The sequence below is a fragment of the Littorina saxatilis genome, linkage group LG2 (assembly GCF_037325665.1).
Source record: "Littorina saxatilis isolate snail1 linkage group LG2, US_GU_Lsax_2.0, whole genome shotgun sequence".
In the NCBI taxonomy this organism is placed as follows: Eukaryota; Metazoa; Mollusca; class Gastropoda; order Littorinimorpha; family Littorinidae; genus Littorina; species Littorina saxatilis.
This window is the reverse complement of record NC_090246.1, coordinates 63,857,539-63,876,447: the sequence shown is the minus strand read 5'-3', so window position 1 is coordinate 63,876,447 and position 18,909 is coordinate 63,857,539. Positions and strand designations below refer to the sequence as shown.

Genomic DNA, 18,909 nt, shown 5'->3' with positions numbered 1-18,909 from the left:
TCTCTTCCTCTCTCTTTTTACATTTAGTCAAGTTTTGACCAAATGTTTTAACATAGAGGGGGAATCGAGATGAGGGTCGTGGTGTATGGATGTATGTATGTATGTATGTATGTATGTATGTATGTATGTATGTATGTATGTATGTGTGTGTGTGTGTGTGTGTGTGTGTGTGTATGTGTGTGTGTGTGTGTGTGTGTGTGTGTGTGTCTGCAGTGATTCAGAGATAACTACCGGACCGATCTTCGTGAAACTTTACATGAGAGTTCCTGAGTATGATATCCCAACACATGTGGTTTTCATATCGGTTTTTTGTGAAGGTTGAGGCGGCACTCTCACGCTCTCATTTTCCAACCAATTTTGTTGACATTTTGGTCAAGCAATATTCGACGAATGCTGGGTTTTGTTATTGCATTTCAGCTTGGAAGCGTAAAAAATAATTGATGAGTTTGCTCATTAAAGTTGTCATTAAAATCACATTTTTGCAAAGAGATTCAAAGATGATTGCATCATATTCTTCATCAAATTCTGAATCAGAAAATATCTACATAGGTCATGTTTACTCTTAAGATGTGATCACAATTAACGAAAATAGGTTAATTAGTACCACGATTGAAATTTAAAAAATTGATTATCATTTCCTGATTCCAAAAACATATAGATATGATATGTTGTATTTAATACAAGCTCCGAAAGATAAAAAAGAATAAAGAACAAGTCGCGTAAGGCGAGTTTACTACATTTAGTCAAGCTGTGGAACTCACAGAATGAAACTGAACGTAGTCCGCCGCTAGTGCAAAAGGCAGTGAAAGTGACGAGCCTGTTTGGCGCGGCAGCGGTTGCGCTGTGCTTCATAGCACGCTTTACTGTACCTCTCTTCGTTTTAACTTTCTGAGCGTGTTTTTAATCCAAACATATCATATCTATATGGTTTTGAAATCAGGGACCGACAAGGAATAAGGTGAAATTGTTTTTAAATTTAAGATTTTAGAAAATTAATTGTAATCATAATTTTTTATATTTTTAATTTTCAGAGCTTGTTTTTAATCCAAATATAACATATGTATATATTTTTGGAATCAGAAAATGACGAAAAATAAGATGAAATTGTTTTTGGATCGTTTAATAAAAAAATAATTTTAATTACAAGTTTCCGATTTTTAATGACCAAACTCACTCATTAGTTTTTAAGCCACCAAGCTGAAATGCAATACCAAACCCCGGCCTTCGTCGAAGATTGCTTTGCCAAAATTTCAATCAATTTAATTGAAAAATGAGGGCGTGACAGTGCCGCCTCAACTTTTACAAAAAGCCGGATATGACGTCATCAAAGGTATTTATCGAAAAAATGAAAAAAACGTCCGGGGATATCATACCCAGAAACTCTCATGTCAAATTTCATAAAGATCGGCCCAGTAGTTTAGTCTGAATCGCTCCACACACACACAGACACAGACACAGACAGACACAGACAGAGACACAGACACACACACACACACACACACACACACACACACACACACACACACATACACCACGACCCTCGTCTCGATTCCCCCTTCTATGTTTAAACGTTTAGTCAAAACTTGACTAAATGTATCTGGCTTGTCAATTTCACTTCGTTTTGCACGTAAAAAATGAGCGATTTCCTTATCGCGGGGATTGACGAACCTGTCTTGTCTTGGTGAAAAAATACACTGCGTTCAGTTTTATTCTGTGAGTTCGTCATCTTGACTAAATGTAGTTATTTCGCCATGCGCGACTTGTTTTTTTCTCTCTCTCCCTTGTCGCTATGTTGTTATGCTTGTAATGTTTTCATATTGTATTGTACCTGTAATGTTATATTGTAAAAGTGGGGGCACAAAATAAGAAAAAGAAAACAGCAAATTACTTACTTGACCATAAAAAAGAAGAAAAGAAAAAAAATGTTTTCGTTGTGTTTAATTGTATTCTGAGACAATATACAAATATTGCAAACAACGACCACCTGCCGTATAACATACAACATGCCGTCATATTAACATAGATACGAATCGGCTGTTTCACATTTATTTCATTGACTTTGTGTTGTTTTTGTTTTGTTGTTGTTATCGTGATGATGATGATAGTGGTGTTGGATTTTTGGGAGGGAAGGAAGGAGATGGAGGTCGGGGCTGAGGGTGTGTGTGTCTGTGTGTGTGTGTGTGTGTGTGTGTGTGTATGTGTGTGTGTTTGTGTGTGTGTGTGTGTGTATGTGTGTGTGTGTGTGTGTCGGGGTGGGGTGCATTTGTATTTTGCCAATCTGCGTCATATCGGCATATATTAGCTTTGTTCTAATGTCAATGCCCAAGTGATGACATCGAGTGTCAGGAAACGTATTACCAATGTATGCTTGATTGAAATCACCCACATGCAATAGTTTCACTACTATAGTGCTAAAAGAGCGAGGGACGAACAACGACGAAGACTCTGCTATGTTGCTTTTCTAAATCAGGGACCGAGCTTCGCGTGTGGTAAAAGACATGCTCATGAAAGTCGGCGGTATTACTAAAGATAGTGAGGAGATCCCGACGACAAAGACAGTGCTAGCGAGAATTCTTTGTTCTGAACTCTGTGGTGCATGTACACTCATCTCAGTACAACGTTTTTGGTGGTTCGGAGAATACATGTCTCGCGGAATCAAATGTCAGAAAGGGACAATAATTCCTTAATGATTGAAATTGGTTTTATGCTGACACTACGACATCCACTGATCCTTGCTGTGTTAAGTACAGGCTGAGTGGTTAAAATCAAGCGGGTCAAAAGTCCAGCTGCCTAAATGAGAGTCCCTGTGCTGAACTGCTACCGATCTTTATTGATAAACAGACAACATCTGTCTGTCCTACTCACATTACTGATGCGCTCTCTCTGTCTCTCTCCCTCTCGCTCTCTCTCTCTCGCTCCCCTCTCTCTCTCTCTCTCTCTGTCTCCCCCTCTCTCCTCCTCCTCCTCTCTCTCTCTCTCTCGCTCTCACTCTCTCTCTCCATCTCTCTCCCTCTCTCTCGCTCTCCCCCCCCTCTCTCTCTCTCTCTCTCTCTCTCTCTCTCTCTCTCTCTCTCTCTCTCTCTCTCTCTCTCTCACTCTCTGTCTCTCTCCCTGTCGCTCTGTCTCTCAGTCTGTCCCTCAGTTTCACTGGCATTATTTATGTTTGTAGAAAACAGCAGGAATATGACATATAATTTGCGTGCAAACTTAATCAACCCTACACAAGAAATAAGTCAGTCAATGTTGAAGTTTTATTAACTAGAAACAAATTATTGTTTATTGTCCATGATTTAGGTAAAGACAGGCAAATGTTATGATGCGAATAATGCTTTTGAGTAGACCAATATGAGATGACATATGATCATTTTGATGCTAAACACATGTTGACACCGGCAGACACAACACTATAGTTTCACGTATGATTAATTTGTGTCCTTTTGTATAATGTTAAATCTAACATAATGAGTAAGAGTAATTACAGGTAGTGAGTTTTTCTGCACCTCACGTAAATTAGAAAATATGTGTACACACAGAAAACACACATATACCATGTTTGTTATCACTTATTTATTGATCGATCAAAATGTTGGAGAAAAAAAACAACAAAACAAAAAAACAGAAAAACAGCTGTCTGTCATTTGAGCAATCTTTTTTTCAAGTACATGGACACTCACCTATCATAAACTGTGATAAGGATAGGTCGAACAGCGACCAAGCTGTCAAATGTCCATTGTCCATTTACCAAAAAGGTCCATTAACTTTCTTGCAAACAGTCGAAAACTGCTTATTTTTTATTTTAAAGATTTGATTATTAGCATTGCCCCAGGGACAGCGTAAAGCGGAACAAGCCGAAGGAAGCGATGTGAAAGTACTCGATCAGGTCCATCTCGTGAACTAATTACGTGAAAATCCTTCGTGGAAGTCTTATGCTCGACGATAGAGAAAGAGAGAGAGATAGATAGAGAGAGAGAGAGAGAGAGAGAGAGAGAGAGAGAGATAGAGAGAGAGAGAGAGAGAGAGAGAGAGAGAGAGAGAGAGAGAGAGAGAGATAGAGAGAGAGAGAGATATATAGAGAATGAGAGAGAGAGATAGAGAGAGAAAGAGAGAGAGAGAGAGAGAGAGAGAGAGAGAGAGAGAGAGAGAGAGAGAGAGAGAGAGAGAGAGAGAGAGAGAGAGAGAGAGACTTAGACTTAGACTTAGAACATTTTATTCACATAAAGGGTAGACATTTTAGGCCATAGGCTTAATCTTACAATGTGCCCTTTACATTCACACAAACACATATTCACGCGTGCGCCCGACTAGAATCATAGAAACATCAAACATACAGTAATAATAAATGAGAAAAGTAGTAGAAAATACATGAATGGAACATCAATAAAGCAATTACAGAATGGAACATTAATTACGCAATCACACTTGCGCACTCACACGCCGGCAGACGAGAGAGAGAGATTCAGATTCAGATTCAGATTCAAAACTTTAATACAAAGGGATAAAGGTTTTAGGCAATGCCTAATCTTCCAACCTGTCCCTTTTAGACATACATGACATTATACATTACAATTATATATTTATATAACATGTATTGAACAGCCAAACGAATAACTAATTAACTAAGAATTTGTAATCAGGTTAAAAGTAACAAAACACTAGTTATAATAACGTGGTTCATTGATTAATAAAATGATGATTAAGATGTTATGCAGTAACAGTTATGATTTTAAAGCGTAGGGAGAGAATTATTTTTGACAAAGAGAGAGAGAGAGAGAGATGTAATGAAATGTTTGCCACATTATCTTTGTCTCGGCCTGGGCTACGGGATAGCAATTCACCAGCTAGGTATCTAGAAAAGTCGTCCATAAAATTAATGTTCATTTGAATTTGCCCATTTTTTCACTGTTTGGGAATTGGAGTTTTTTAATTCAAAAGTGATATTATTGACATTGTATTAGCCATTTCTTCCTTCATTCAAAAGTATATACATTTTTTTGTAGTTGATTGAACATGTGCTTAAAATAAAGAAAACTGTTCAACAGAAGCAATGCTTACAATTTCAATTTTAACTTATAAACTGTTATAAAAAAAACAATCCCGAGCAAGAAAAGCAAACATGTATTATTTCTTCTTGCTTTCGTAGAGTTGACAAGTCCACCATGGTTTCGACTGCTTGTCTTGGAATCCGGAGATACACTGGAGTCAAGGCCAATCGCACATCACGACCCTACGAGTATCAGAGCAGGAATTGCAACTCAGATACATATTCGCCATGTGGGCTTCGCTTCTTCCGCGGATGAGGACACTGGGTCTCTCTCAGGAATAAACTTACCAACCATTCCCGTACACCCCCGAAATCCATACACACACACACACACACACACACACACACTCCTACACACACATTCGCGCACACAAACACACACACACACACACATACACACACACGCACGCACACACACACACACACACACACACACACACACACATTCTAGACTGCCTTACGTTGCGAGGTATTGGTTCGAAATCACCATTCTGGGGTACCAACGTTCATGAATAGTTTCTGTCAAGTATGTCTTATTATGAATGAATAGGTGCCCATAGCTATCGGTCTTTGCAGATCCTTATTAGAGAGGGAGCCGTCTGTCTAAGATATCCAAACAACGATGTTCTATCGGGAAAAACAAACCCCGAGGTGATACGTACGCCCTGGACTTGTTTGACAAAAACAAACTATCTTTGGTTTGAAGCATAATTTAAAGAAACTTGTTTGCTTTTATATCCAGTGTGTATCCGTTTTTGACCATGGCATGAAATAAAATGTTGATTTTCTACTCCGTTTATTGTGTTCTTTCGTTTATAATTAGCATCCTAGCGAAATCTCTAATGAACCAACTTATTTCATTATGTATTCATGTATCTACTTGTTGTTGTTGTAAGTTCGGTGTCCGAACCCTCCCCCCGTGTACACTACATTGGGTGTGCACGTTAAAGATCCCACGATTGACAAAAGGGTCTTTCCTGGCAAAATTGCTTAGGCACAGTTAATAATTGTCTACCTATACCCGTGTGACTTGGAATAATAGGCCGCGAAAGGTAAATATGCGCCGAAATGGCTGCAATCTACTGGCCGTATAAAATTTCATCTCACACGGCATCACTGCAGAGCGCCTAGAACTGTACCCACGGAATATGCGCGATATAAGCCTCATTGATTGATTGATTGATTGTAAGTGTAAAAAAGATAGTGAGGGTGATGGAAGATGGGTACAGTCTTTATGAACAATTTATGAGGGCAGTGGCATTTTTGCCAGACAAATAGAAAGGAAAATTACACGCTTACATCTATGCATTCACCTCCTGAAATACACACACACACACACTCACAGACACACAGACACACACACACACACACACACACACACACACACTCACACTCACACATTTAGACACATACCCCCCCTCCCCCGCCCCACACACAAACAAAACGTGACAGACATTCACACACACACGTAAGTAAACTCCCACAATTCACTCACACACTTTATGTACAATGTGGTCAGGTGGACATTGCGCTCCTACCCACGGATATTATGAGTTATTTCTAATATGCTGACTGTAAGCAAATATTATTACCAATTCAGTGCCCCATATGGCTTTTTGACCAATCAGGACGGATTCTAGGTGACCCTCTAAATGTTATAACGTTCAGGCAGGGACCCTTTTTGTTTATCACGCTAAAAATTAACAAGACAAAGTAAAAATGTAATTCAACAATATCAGCGTGATTTATTCTAAAGAATGACACTTCAAATGCTGTCAGATAATACTCTCTTTATCTAAAAAATACCGAAAAGCGAGTTTTGTCGGTGGGTGCGTTACGGAACAGCAAGGCACCGCCCATCGTCTGAGTGTGCAATGCCGACCGCTCACTTGAAATCTGTCGCGTGCATGCACGTTTGCATGTTTAGTTTTTCACACAAAAACTTTGGCCACACCACACAGCACTCACAGAACACCAATGTAAATAAATGAAAGTATTTAATAGTTCCCAGTTGGGTGAAATATGGGGGTGACGATGGATGGAACAATGAAAGGGTTACCACGAATGCATGAGGATGAACATAATGAACATGAGAAAGTACACAACAGTCAAAATAATGTCAACAAACGACATACGAGACAATCAGGACAGTCAAACACAAAGCACGTACGTCATAAAGGCCCTCCTCATTCCATAAATGATATCTATCGTAAGAAAGTACTTATCTACACGTTCGACGAATTCAGGGGGGGGGGGGGGTGCGCCCTCGGGTCGACACCTGCGTCTCTGTCGCGGGGGTGAGAGAATCAGCCCAGTTGAGAGCTGTCACACGGCACACACTCTGCAGCGACGGCGCCGGTTCGATGTTGCTGCCCAACAGCAGCGTGGTTGCGCCGCTGTGACGTTACAAGATAGCTGCTCAAAACAGCGTAATGAAGCCTCGGAGAAGATCCAGAGGGGCTGCTCACACAGCAGCGTGGGGGTGACGATGCGAGAGTCCAAACTGGCTGCTCAAGCAGCAGCGTGGTGGTGCCTCCTCCATGCTGTGAAGCTAGGGTTCGCACCTTCCCGTCCGGTCTGTCTTCGACAGTAAACACTGAAAGCCTAGAAGGCCAAAGTCAATATTCTCCCCAAAAATATAAGACACGTGACTTCCTCCTCCAATAGACATCATTATTAGGGATGAGGAGGAAGCACAATGACTAAACTTTGGTTTCCTTCTACGATATAATTTACCATTATAATGATTCCCTTTTAAACACTATGATGAACACTATTTACAACAACACAAAGACGAGACAAAACAGTACAACTGGTAACTAATGTAGGTTCCCTGTCCCCTGCCACCGGCCGCTAATTCACCTTCAGCAAAAACTGACAAAAGTCTATCCAAGAAATTTGACTTACCTCACACAGGCTAATGAAAAACATCGCGCACTTTACGCAACCGACTTTAACAAAGTCCACAGTAGACGTACATTACTACTGAAAATAACTTCGAACTCAAACGACAATTCACACCCGAATTTCGAAGCCGTTCGAACAAACATCTGGTCTCGGCCGAGACAGAAAAAAGAATGCCTATGAATTTCTCAGTCAGCAACCAGGTAAACGGTGAACCCTACAAATAGCGCGCAGCCTACCATGAACGTCCCGTGCAATGCGTGCAAAGCGTGCAAGGCGCGAATCACGGAGCTAAGCCCAGCTACCGGTCTTCCCACCTTGACACAGGTACCTGTCAGCAACGCCCGACCAAGGAACCTTATAACTACATACAACTGTCCGCGACAATGCCCCCCAAGTTAAGCATAGACATCTGTCTACACGGCAAAAGATCCCTATTCAACGCATGCCCGACTGAGGTAGTCGGCTCCCACGTTGCGACTACCGGGAATCACCCGCACATGACAAAACAAGCAAACAAAACGATATGCATTATTCCTGTAGCATGCACGTCAAAAATGTACAAAAACTGTTTCTTAGCCCCCGAAGGTGTAGATCTTAACAGTTATGCCTGTGTTCTTGAAGACTTCCTTGATTATCTCAAGGACGGCGCTCCAGTTCAGCTCGTCCAATCCACATCCGATCTGCGGCATGGCCAGGGAAGCGACATTGTTCTGCTTGCAGTGGTCCCTCATAGCTTCCATGGAGGACCGCAGCGTTTTGTAGGAGGGTTTGTGAAAGTAGCGTTTCTTGGTGATCATGTAGTAAACGTAGGAAGCACCTACCTGTAGTACAGCTACCTCTCCCACCTTCTTGTTTTGTGCTCTAAGTTGATCAACTTTTCCAAACGATTGCTTGAAGTGAACGGCAATGCCTTTTCCCATCTCAAAATCTTCACTAACGCAGTGGGCCATAGCATCATCAGGTTCACAACTGAAAAGGTCGCCTCTGATCTCTGTTAGCTCAAACCCCACAACAGGTTGACCCTGTCGCCCTTGTCTGTCTCTGTACAACTTGAGAAGATTGGCGTGGTACAGCTTCTCACGCCCGTAGATCCGAATCCTGTAGTCTGACTCGCCCTTCTTCTCCAGAACGTCGAACGGTCCCTGCCAACACAGCTGCAGCTTGTTCTTCTTCTGCGGCAGCAGCAACAAAACCTTGTCTCCAGGCTGGAACTGTCTTCGAGCTGTCTTACGGTTGAACACCTTCGCGTGTTTCTGTGCAGCAGCTGACAAATTCTGACGCGCCAGTTTGCAGGTTTCCTCAATCCGGTTCCTCAAGTCAACCACATACTCAGAAGTCGTGCGAACTTGCTCATCGACTTGCTCTTCCGTCCATAGGTTGCGAAGAACAGACATGGGTCCTCGCACTGTCCTGCCATATAGAAGCTCAAAGGGAGAGAATCCCAGACTCTCCTGTGGAACTTCACGATAAGCGAAGAGGAGTGCAGGAATGTAGCGATCCCACTGCTTCGGTTTCTCTTGAGCAAGCTTGCGTAGCATGGTCTTGAGTGTTCCGTTGTATCGTTCCACCAATCCGTTTCCTTGCGCATGATACGGAGTAGTCGCTAAACCCTTGATGGCCAGCAAACGCTCCACTTCTTTCATCACCTCGGACATGAACTGGGTACCACGGTCTGTCAAAATCTCTGAGGGAATTCCTACTCGAGTCCAGACTGCCCACATCGCTTCTGCAACCTTCACAGCCTCAATCGACTTCAATGGAATGGCTTCCGGGTACCGAGTAGCGTAGTCCACAAACACTAAGATGTACCGGTTACCAGACTCAGAAGCAGGGATGATGGGACCAACCAGATCGATCGCCACACGCTCGAACGGCGTATCGATGAGAGGCATCTTACCTAACGGTACCTTCTGTGGCTTATGAGAAACCTTCTGACACTGATCACAAGACAACACAAAGCGACGTATGTCTGCGCACATACCTGGCCAAAAGAACTGCTGCCAAACTCGATCACGTGTCCTCTGAACACCCATGTGACCTCCCATAGGCGGTTCATGAGCCAACTTGATAACACCTAACCTCAACTGCTGGGGAACAACAACCTGAGTATAGACGCTACCACCACCGCGATACTCACGGTACAGAATCTTCTTCTTCCAAACAAACCCAACTTCACCGGAGTGACCAGACGTTCTGACGTCCCGGCGATCTGCCGCCTCACTACAACTCTTCAAAGTCGAATCATTCCGCTGAAGGTCATGCAACTGCTCAGGGGTGACTGTTTCTAGCCCTGGAGCAGCAACATGTAACAAAGTCGACTTCTTCCCTTCAGCGGCAGCCTGAGCACGAGTGACAACTGACACAACCTTGGACACAGCGTACACTGGAAGAACAATCGAGTCACCCAGCCGGGCGTGATTACCTACAATGAAATCAGCAACAGGTGTATCCATGACGATAGCCTCAACCTCACCAGTGTAGAAAGGACAATCAACCTGAACCTTAATCACTGGATAGCGCCTCTTGATGTCTTTCTCAGCCATAGAAACCTCAAGATCCTGTCCTGTGAACTGAGACCTTGAAACTAATGAACTCTTCACGACGCAAACCTGAGATCCAGTATCACGCAACCCCTCCACTGCAACACCATCTACCACAACCAGGCATCTCGGGTCGTAGTCCTGCTGGCTACAGGGAGTACACAAAGTAGGTACACTGACGGGCGGTAAAGACTTCTCAGGACCACTATTCACCGCTCCCGTCGACTTGCTCTTCTTGGGGCAATCTCTAGCCAAATGTTTGGGGGACTCACAGATGAAACACTTCCTACCGGATGTACCAACTGAGTTATCTCCACTTTTCTGCTTTTCACCAACGCCAGCCTTTCCACCCTGATCACGATCATGCTGAAAAAACTTCTTACTATCACGGTGTGCTTCAAAATGAATCTCAGCGGACTTAACTGCTTCGGCTAACGTCTGAGGTTTTTTCTCCTTAACGTACGCGGCCATGTCCGCGCTCAAGGTCTGCAAGAACTGTTCAAGCAAAACCAACTGTTTCAGTTCTGTGATCTCGGAAAGCTCATGCCACTTAGTCAAATTCTCTTCAATGCGAGCACCGAACTGTCTGAACGTTTCATGTTCTTTTCTCTTGCAGGTTCTGAGACGACGGCGGTAGGTTTCGGCTGTGAGCTGATAGCGGCCTAACAACGCGACCTTCAAACCGTCATAGTCGTCTGCGCTATCATCATCCAGAGTGTTGTACACTTCTACAGCCCTACCCGACAACCTAGTCGAGACCCTAGTTGCCCACGTATTTCTCTTCCACTTGTACAAGGTAGCGACTCTCTCAAACCTTTTCAACCAAGTAGCTATGTTTTCTTTGCTCTCATCAAACATCGGTATGGAAGGCCGAAAACCACGAAGGTCACTAGACTCTTCTTCACCTGAGGAATCTCCATCATTATCAGCCTTATCCCTACTTCCTTTCTTCACCCTCTTACTTTCCGACTCTCTCTGCAGGAGTTGCATGCGAAGGTCATGCTCTTCTCTTTCCTGCCTTAGTTTTTCTTCCGCGGCTTTCTCATCAGTCTCTCGCTGAGCTTGAACATACTTAACTCTCTCATCAGTCTCTCGACGCGCTACTTCTAGCTTGTCCTGATAAGCTTTCCCTTCCAGCTCTAGTCTAGCCTGTTCCGCATCTTCACGGGTCATTCGCTCGGCAATAAACTCAGGAATACTGGTAGATTTAACACCTAGCTCCTCAGCAAATGAACGCCATCTAGCAATCCTATCCGAACTACTTTCCGTCCTAGACGCCATGATAGCACTATCATCAAGAACACGACCAGAACGAAGTTCCATAAACAAGAACCAACTAGCAAACGGTTAGCCAAAACATGAAAAATCAAAACAAGGCACAGCTGACTGGCAACAAGGACAGGAAACCCACAAGGTTACCAGACAACAACAACAAAAGCTAATTAACTACAGTACATCAGTGTCCAGTGTATGGGAAGTGTGGCCAACGACAAAAATGAAGGGAATTCCTTGAATTCTAAGAGGATTTATCCTGGCAAGCTCGCCATTGTCGCGTGCATGCACGTTTGCATGTTTAGTTTTTCACACAAAAACTTTGGCCACACCACACAGCACTCACAGAACACCAATGTAAATAAATGAAAGTATTTAATAGTTCCCAGTTGGGTGAAATATGGGGGTGACGATGGATGGAACAATGAAAGGGTTACCACGAATGCATGAGGATGAACATAATGAACATGAGAAAGTACACAACAGTCAAAATAATGTCAACAAACGACATACGAGACAATCAGGACAGTCAAACACAAAGCACGTACGTCATAAAGGCCCTCCTCATTCCATAAATGATATCTATCGTAAGAAAGTACTTATCTACACGTTCGACGAATTCAGGGGGGGGGTGGGGGGTGCGCCCTCGGGTCGACACCTGCGTCTCTGTCGCGGGGGTGAGAGAATCAGCCCAGTTGAGAGCTGTCACACGGCACACACTCTGCAGCGACGGCGCCGGTTCGATGTTGCTGCCCAACAGCAGCGTGGTTGCGCCGCTGTGACGTTACAAGATAGCTGCTCAAAACAGCGTAATGAAGCCTCGGAGAAGATCCAGAGGGGCTGCTCACACAGCAGCGTGGGGGTGACGATGCGAGAGTCCAAACTGGCTGCTCAAGCAGCAGCGTGGTGGTGCCTCCTCCATGCTGTGAAGCTAGGGTTCGCACCTTCCCGTCCGGTCTGTCTTCGACAGTAAACACTGAAAGCCTAGAAGGCCAAAGTCAATATTCTCCCCAAAAATATAAGACACGTGACTTCCTCCTCCAATAGACATCATTATTAGGGATGAGGAGGAAGCACAATGACTAAACTTTGGTTTCCTTCTACGATATAATTTACCATTATAATGATTCCCTTTTAAACACTATGATGAACACTATTTACAACAACACAAAGACGAGACAAAACAGTACAACTGGTAACTAATGTAGGTTCCCTGTCCCCTGCCACCGGCCGCTAATTCACCTTCAGCAAAAACTGACAAAAGTCTATCCAATTAGACCAAGAAATTTGACTTACCTCACACAGGCTAATGAAAAACATCGCGCACTTTACGCAACCGACTTTAACAAAGTCCACAGTAGACGTACATTACTACTGAAAATAACTTCGAACTCAAACGACAATTCACACCCGAATTTCGAAGCCGTTCGAACAAACATCTGGTCTCGGCCGAGACAGAAAAAAGAATGCCTATGAATTTCTCAGTCAGCAACCAGGTAAACGGTGAACCCTACAAATAGCGCGCAGCCTACCATGAACGTCCCGTGCAATGCGTGCAAAGCGTGCAAGGCGCGAATCACGGAGCTAAGCCCAGCTACCGGTCTTCCCACCTTGACACAGGTACCTGTCAGCAACGCCCGACCAAGGAACCTTATAACTACATACAACTGTCCGCGATCAAAGTTCGCAAAAATCAAGTGAAATTGTGTCACTCGCTTTACATCAAATGTATCTTTACGTCATTTCCCATCCGTCTGGAGTCGGTTCTAAATCTGTCGCTCTCTGTTCAACGATAAAAAGCGAAGAAACCGAAATAGAGAATACTACATGGCTTGCTGTGTCGTGCCAGATTTACACGAGTTGTTTTTTAAAATATTGAACTGCGAGCGAAAGCGAGCTGTTCACTATTTGAAAAAGCAACGAGTGTAAATCTGGTACGACACAGCAAGCCATGTAGTATTCTGTTTATCCTACATTATATACTTCTGTGCCAGATCTAACTAAAAGTCACCGACAGCGCTATTGCCTTTGGATCAACCCGCTTTAGAACTTCAAACCACTTTACTCAATTTGACATTCATTCCTCCGCCATGACACACACTCTCAAACTAGGACAAAGTAGTTCGCCTTTGTTAACACTGTTAAGTTTAATATTGAACATTGATTAAATAAATTCGAACAACGAAATGATGGTCACTTCAAAATATACCAGATAAAAAGAAAAGCAGTGGCCACAGGATAAAAGAAACCAAAAGGAACAACAACAGCAAAGCATATCCTTCCGCGATAGGATGACAGTCAAGTCGGAGCCAGGCGAGTCGACAGCTTTCAGATGGTCACTTCTCGGTTTGGTGACTGGACAAATATTGGTTGATGTTGATGGTACCAACGTGCACAGGCCTTGCAAACAGTGTTGTTAGCGTTTGCTGGGATGTGATTGTGGCAGTGGCAGTGGAGACGGCTGGAGTTGAAGTGGCCGTGCGAATCCAATGTGTCGTCTGCCGACACTGGCGACAGCTCCGAGACCGGTGCAGTGCCGTTTAGCATCAGACTGAAGCCACGGTGTTCCTCTTGGGAAATGCTGCTTAACGTTGTTGTGCCCAGATAGCTGCATTATTTTGGTCGGAGGAACGTTATTCTCGGAAAGTTTCTGCACTAGGAACTGGCGTGCAGAGTGGTTGGTGTAGATCTACCTCGGGTTGATGATCCCAGCTTTTCTTCACATGTCGCCCTGGCTTTGGTTTTGGATTGTCTTTCGCAAAATTGGAGATATTCTCTGCCATTACTGTCTTCATGCAAGGACACGTCTCCCCACTGCATGTGCCTGTGAGGTGTCACGCTGCGCAGACCAAAGTTGACTGTGTTTTGCCACCACAGAGTATTCAGGATTACTTCTGGATCTGCGACTCCGAGCTGTTTTGTCTGCCACAGCTTGTCAACATCTTCATCTTTCAGCGGTTGAGCCCTGTTAGGTAAGTTGCCACAACCTTCCTGTTTAACAATCTTCTGCTTTGTCTTCACGACTTCTCTCAGTTACAAGTGCAAATTCGGGGCCGTCTATAACGGGTGCACAGTACTTTTTAGACTTCAACTGTCGATGGATGCTGCTGAGAAGGCCCCTCAGCGTGGGGATGGTTCATACTCTTTGCCATCCGGTTTTTTCAAACTCATGAAAAGAGAGCAGAGAATTTTGCATAATTTTTGTGGTTGGATGGTGCTAATGTTTCTTTTGTCCCCGTGTTTCGCCATAAACGTCGATAGGCGACGTATATCGTAAACCGTTTTTCGGAGAGTGTTCTTGTTCTTGTTTGTCTGAACGAATGAGTCTATTGGAGAAAAATCATAAATCATGGATGACTCGCTTTTTTCTTCATCGACTTCGTCATTCGCGTCATCACCAAACATGTCTTCGAACAGCTCATCACTCAAAAATTCTTTCAGTGTTGACAAATCGGTTTCGTGGCAGTTGCCATTTTGTTGCAAAAGTAGTTCTTCATGAATATGTAATTACTAATTTACATAGCATGACCTTCCGGTTGACCTCATTTACATGATATACACACGTGTGATTTGAACGATTTTTATCTCACGGGTATCTCTCTCACGTATGTAGGATAAACGCATGTTCAACATGGTTTATCTTGTGAGATTGTTGTGTGTCAAAGGCATTTGACCTGTGAATATTCATCACGTCAGGTGTGTTACTCTGATTGGCTGACTCAGGTCACGAGAATTCTTTGACTGACAGGCATAATCAGGTAGAAGCCCTCAAGTTCCCATTGCGGCTGTTCTGTCTAATTCGCGGGGTCGCTTCGAAATTTCTTTTGGTCGAATTAAACGGTAATAAAACCGTTATTTCTAATATGCTGACTGTTAGCAAATGATAACAGACATGTCTCACAAACGATATCAGCATTCGCCTAAAAGGCTCATGCTTGATATCTTTTTTCTCGACATGTCTTGTTATCATTTGCTAACAGTCAGCATATTAGAAATAACTCATAATAACAGACATGTCGAGAAAATGGATTATCAAGCATGAGCCGAAGGCGAATGCTGATATCATTTTTGAGACATGTCTGTTATCATTTGCTAACAGTCAGCATATTAGAAATAACGATTTTATTACCGTCTATTTCGACCAAAAGAAATTTCGAATCGACCCCGCAAATTAGACGGAACAGCCGCAATGGGAACTGGTTCGCTCCTATCTGTTTATGCCTGTCAGTCAAAGCATTCTCGTGACCTGGGTCAGCAAATCAGTCACTCACCTGATGTGATGAATATTTACAGGTCAAATGCGTTCACACAACAATCCCACAAGATAAACCATGTTGAATATGCGTTTTAGCTGAGAAGGAATTCAGAATGATCGTGCACTTTGTGAAGAGTCTTTGAAATTTGGCATGGTGGTAGGTATGGACACAAGGTTTTCAAAAACCATCGCAAACAAATTGAGCTCGACCTCGATTGGTCTGTTTGCGCAAAATCCAATATGGCCGCCACCCGGAAAAAGGACTGCTAAATTACACCCATTGTTACCACTACAACATTGAGAAATACAACTTTTCACATGTGTTTTAGTGCAAGCAACCCATATCCAAGATGGATTTGACGTTTGGAGGTCATTTTAACGTCAAAGGTCATTCATATGTTATTTTCAAGGTCATTTCATTTCAGAGTGTAATAACTCTGAACCTACTCAACTTAAAAAGAAACAATTAGTCTCTATACCCATGTTTTCGACCACTGGGAGTCTATTTCTGAACTCCTTGAATATCTCAGTCTCACCAGTTAAGCTGAAAAGGTATATATATGCTATTCAAAATGCCCCCCTTCATAGCCCATGTTTTTTTGCTTTTGGGCACACAAACACTATGCCCGCTGGATGCCTGTCTTCCCGAAGGACATGGCTTGTCTGCCAGAGACCCATCCAAGTGTCCATGGAGCCTTTGAGGAAGGGAAGTTCATTGTGCAGCGCAGTGACAAGAAGTTCTCCCTCATGGCGCTTGACCAGAGCCAGGAGCACAGCATCAAATTCCTGAAGGAGGACAGTGGAGCAAAATGACTCTACGGTCAGCCAGAAAAAAGAGGTTATTGAACTCTCAAAACCAGAGGTCCTGAGAGTCATTGATGAATTTGAAAATGAAAGTCTTTCAGCTTCAAACAGAGAAGTCAATTTAGAGCACCCAGAGTCTTCTGTTGCTGAACAAAACAAGTTCCTGAAACATCTCAAAGCACTGCTCTATCTTGTGAAAGAGGGAACAGTGGTCAACCCATTCAAAGAGACAGGCTCCCAGCTCGTCACACTGGACACCGGTGAAGTCAAGGACCCAGTAATTGTCAACTGCTTGAGGGAATCTCCAAACATCGGCAAGGCCATGTTTACAGAGTTTGTGAGAGACAGACTTGAAACTTGCTTCAAACCATTGTCTGATGTTATCCCAAGGGCCAATTTGTACACTTTCAGCAACCGGCCACCTGTGGACCTGAAGAAGGGCACTAACAAGTTGGGATCAGCAAGGGCAAATGCGGCGCTCATCACCAAGTTGTTTCTGTCCTTGCTAGGACGACCTGATGGTGATATGGACGACTTTTTCAGACATGAGATTCAGCGTGAGCCTCCTTCCTTGTGTGATCGTGGAAAACCGATGTCAAGTACAAAGTCTGCTCTTCTTGGCTGCCTGCCTGGAATGCCTGATCCTGGACGCTCTCCTGCAGCAAAAGAAGCCTCTGTGATCGTACTGGATATGCCAGCCATCATCCATATTGTCAAGCCCCAGCGTGCCACTGTGTTTGAAGAATACACATTTATGCATTTGCTACCCTTCTTAGAGAGCCAGATGACCAACAACACCACAAGAGTGGATGCTGTTTGGGACACATATCAGGATGCAAGTCTCAAATCACAGACTCGTGCCAAGCGGGGTGAAAGTGAAGGAAGGCGAACTAGAGTCTCAGCAAAGATACCTATTCCAAAGGGAGCTGACTGGCAGAAGTTCCTCAAGGAGTCTGGCAACAAGGATGAGCTGTTCCAGTTCCTCAGTGAGCAACTAGTGCGACATACCACTGATGCAAGATATCATCTCCTGACTACGAAAGTTGACATTGTGCTCACTAACAGACCAACAGATATATCAGCCTTATCTCCTTGCCACAAAGAAGAAGCTGACACACGGATGATGCTTCACCTCTGCCATGCTGCTGAGCAGGGACACACTAAGGCCTACCTCAGGACAGTGGACACAGATGTGGTGGTTCTTGCCATCCATCACTTTGATCAGCTGAAACTGTCAGAGCTGTGGATTGGATTTGGGTCAGGAAAGACATTCAGAGACATTCCAGTACATTACATTGCTCAACAGCTGGGACCTCCACGCTGCCAGGCACTTCCCTTCTTTCATTCCAACACAGGATGTGATGTAACATCGGCCATGTTCGGAATTGGCAAAAAGACAGCATGGAATGCATGGACCACTTTTCCTGAGGTCACTGACACCTTCATCGCCATCACCCAGGACCCAACCAGCCTCACACTCGACTCACTGCACATGCAACGTCTGGAGCGTTTCACTGTGCTGATGTACAGCAAACACTGTAGATCAACGTCTGTCAAGGAAGCAAGAAAGCTGATGTTTACTGTTAGTCTCAAACCTCTGGAATCCAACCCACCAGCCCAGCATGCGTTGTTCCAGCACACAAAGCGAGCATTGCTCATCGCAGCTTTCAGCTGTCCAAAACCTCCAACATCCCAAACTCAAGTGAATGGGGATGTGAATGGAATGAGAGAACCAAGGCATGGGTGCCATACTGGACAAGTCTGCCTGACGCCAGCACAGGGTGCTCACTGTTGCTCCACTGTGGCTGCTTGGTTGCTTGCAAAGGAAAATGCAAGTGTCATCGCGCTGGTCTTCGCTGTGGTCCACTGTGCAAGTGCGCAGGAGGCTGCGCCAAACAGTGCCAGTGACTAACTTGTCCAGAACTTACGACCAGTCGACCATATCTATAACATCGACAATTCTGAGCACCATAATTCGTGTTTAACTAAAATAATAGTTAGTCGTGAGTTCAAGAACTTGAACCGTGAGCTCACAGGGCTCACGCATGGGTGTACAACCCAATTTCATCTTTTGAAGTTAATAAATTCCA

The 18,909-nt window shown here is 43.9% G+C and overlaps 1 protein-coding gene across 1 annotated transcript; it reads right to left on the bottom strand.

Moving 5' to 3' along the window:
- Positions 1-8,520: 8,520 nt before the first annotated feature.
- On the bottom strand, positions 8,521-11,769 carry LOC138953739 (uncharacterized). Its single transcript, XM_070325631.1, has one exon. The coding sequence runs from the start codon at positions 11,767-11,769 to the stop codon at positions 8,521-8,523; it is 3,249 nt and encodes a 1,082-aa protein (XP_070181732.1).
- Between the last annotated feature and the right edge of the window lie 7,140 nt (positions 11,770-18,909).

What these genes read in the sequence shown, in the direction of transcription:
- LOC138953739 (XM_070325631.1), bottom strand. Translation starts at nt 11,769, where the DNA reads ATGGCGTCTAGGACGGAAAGTAGTTCGGATAGGATTGCTAGATGGCGT.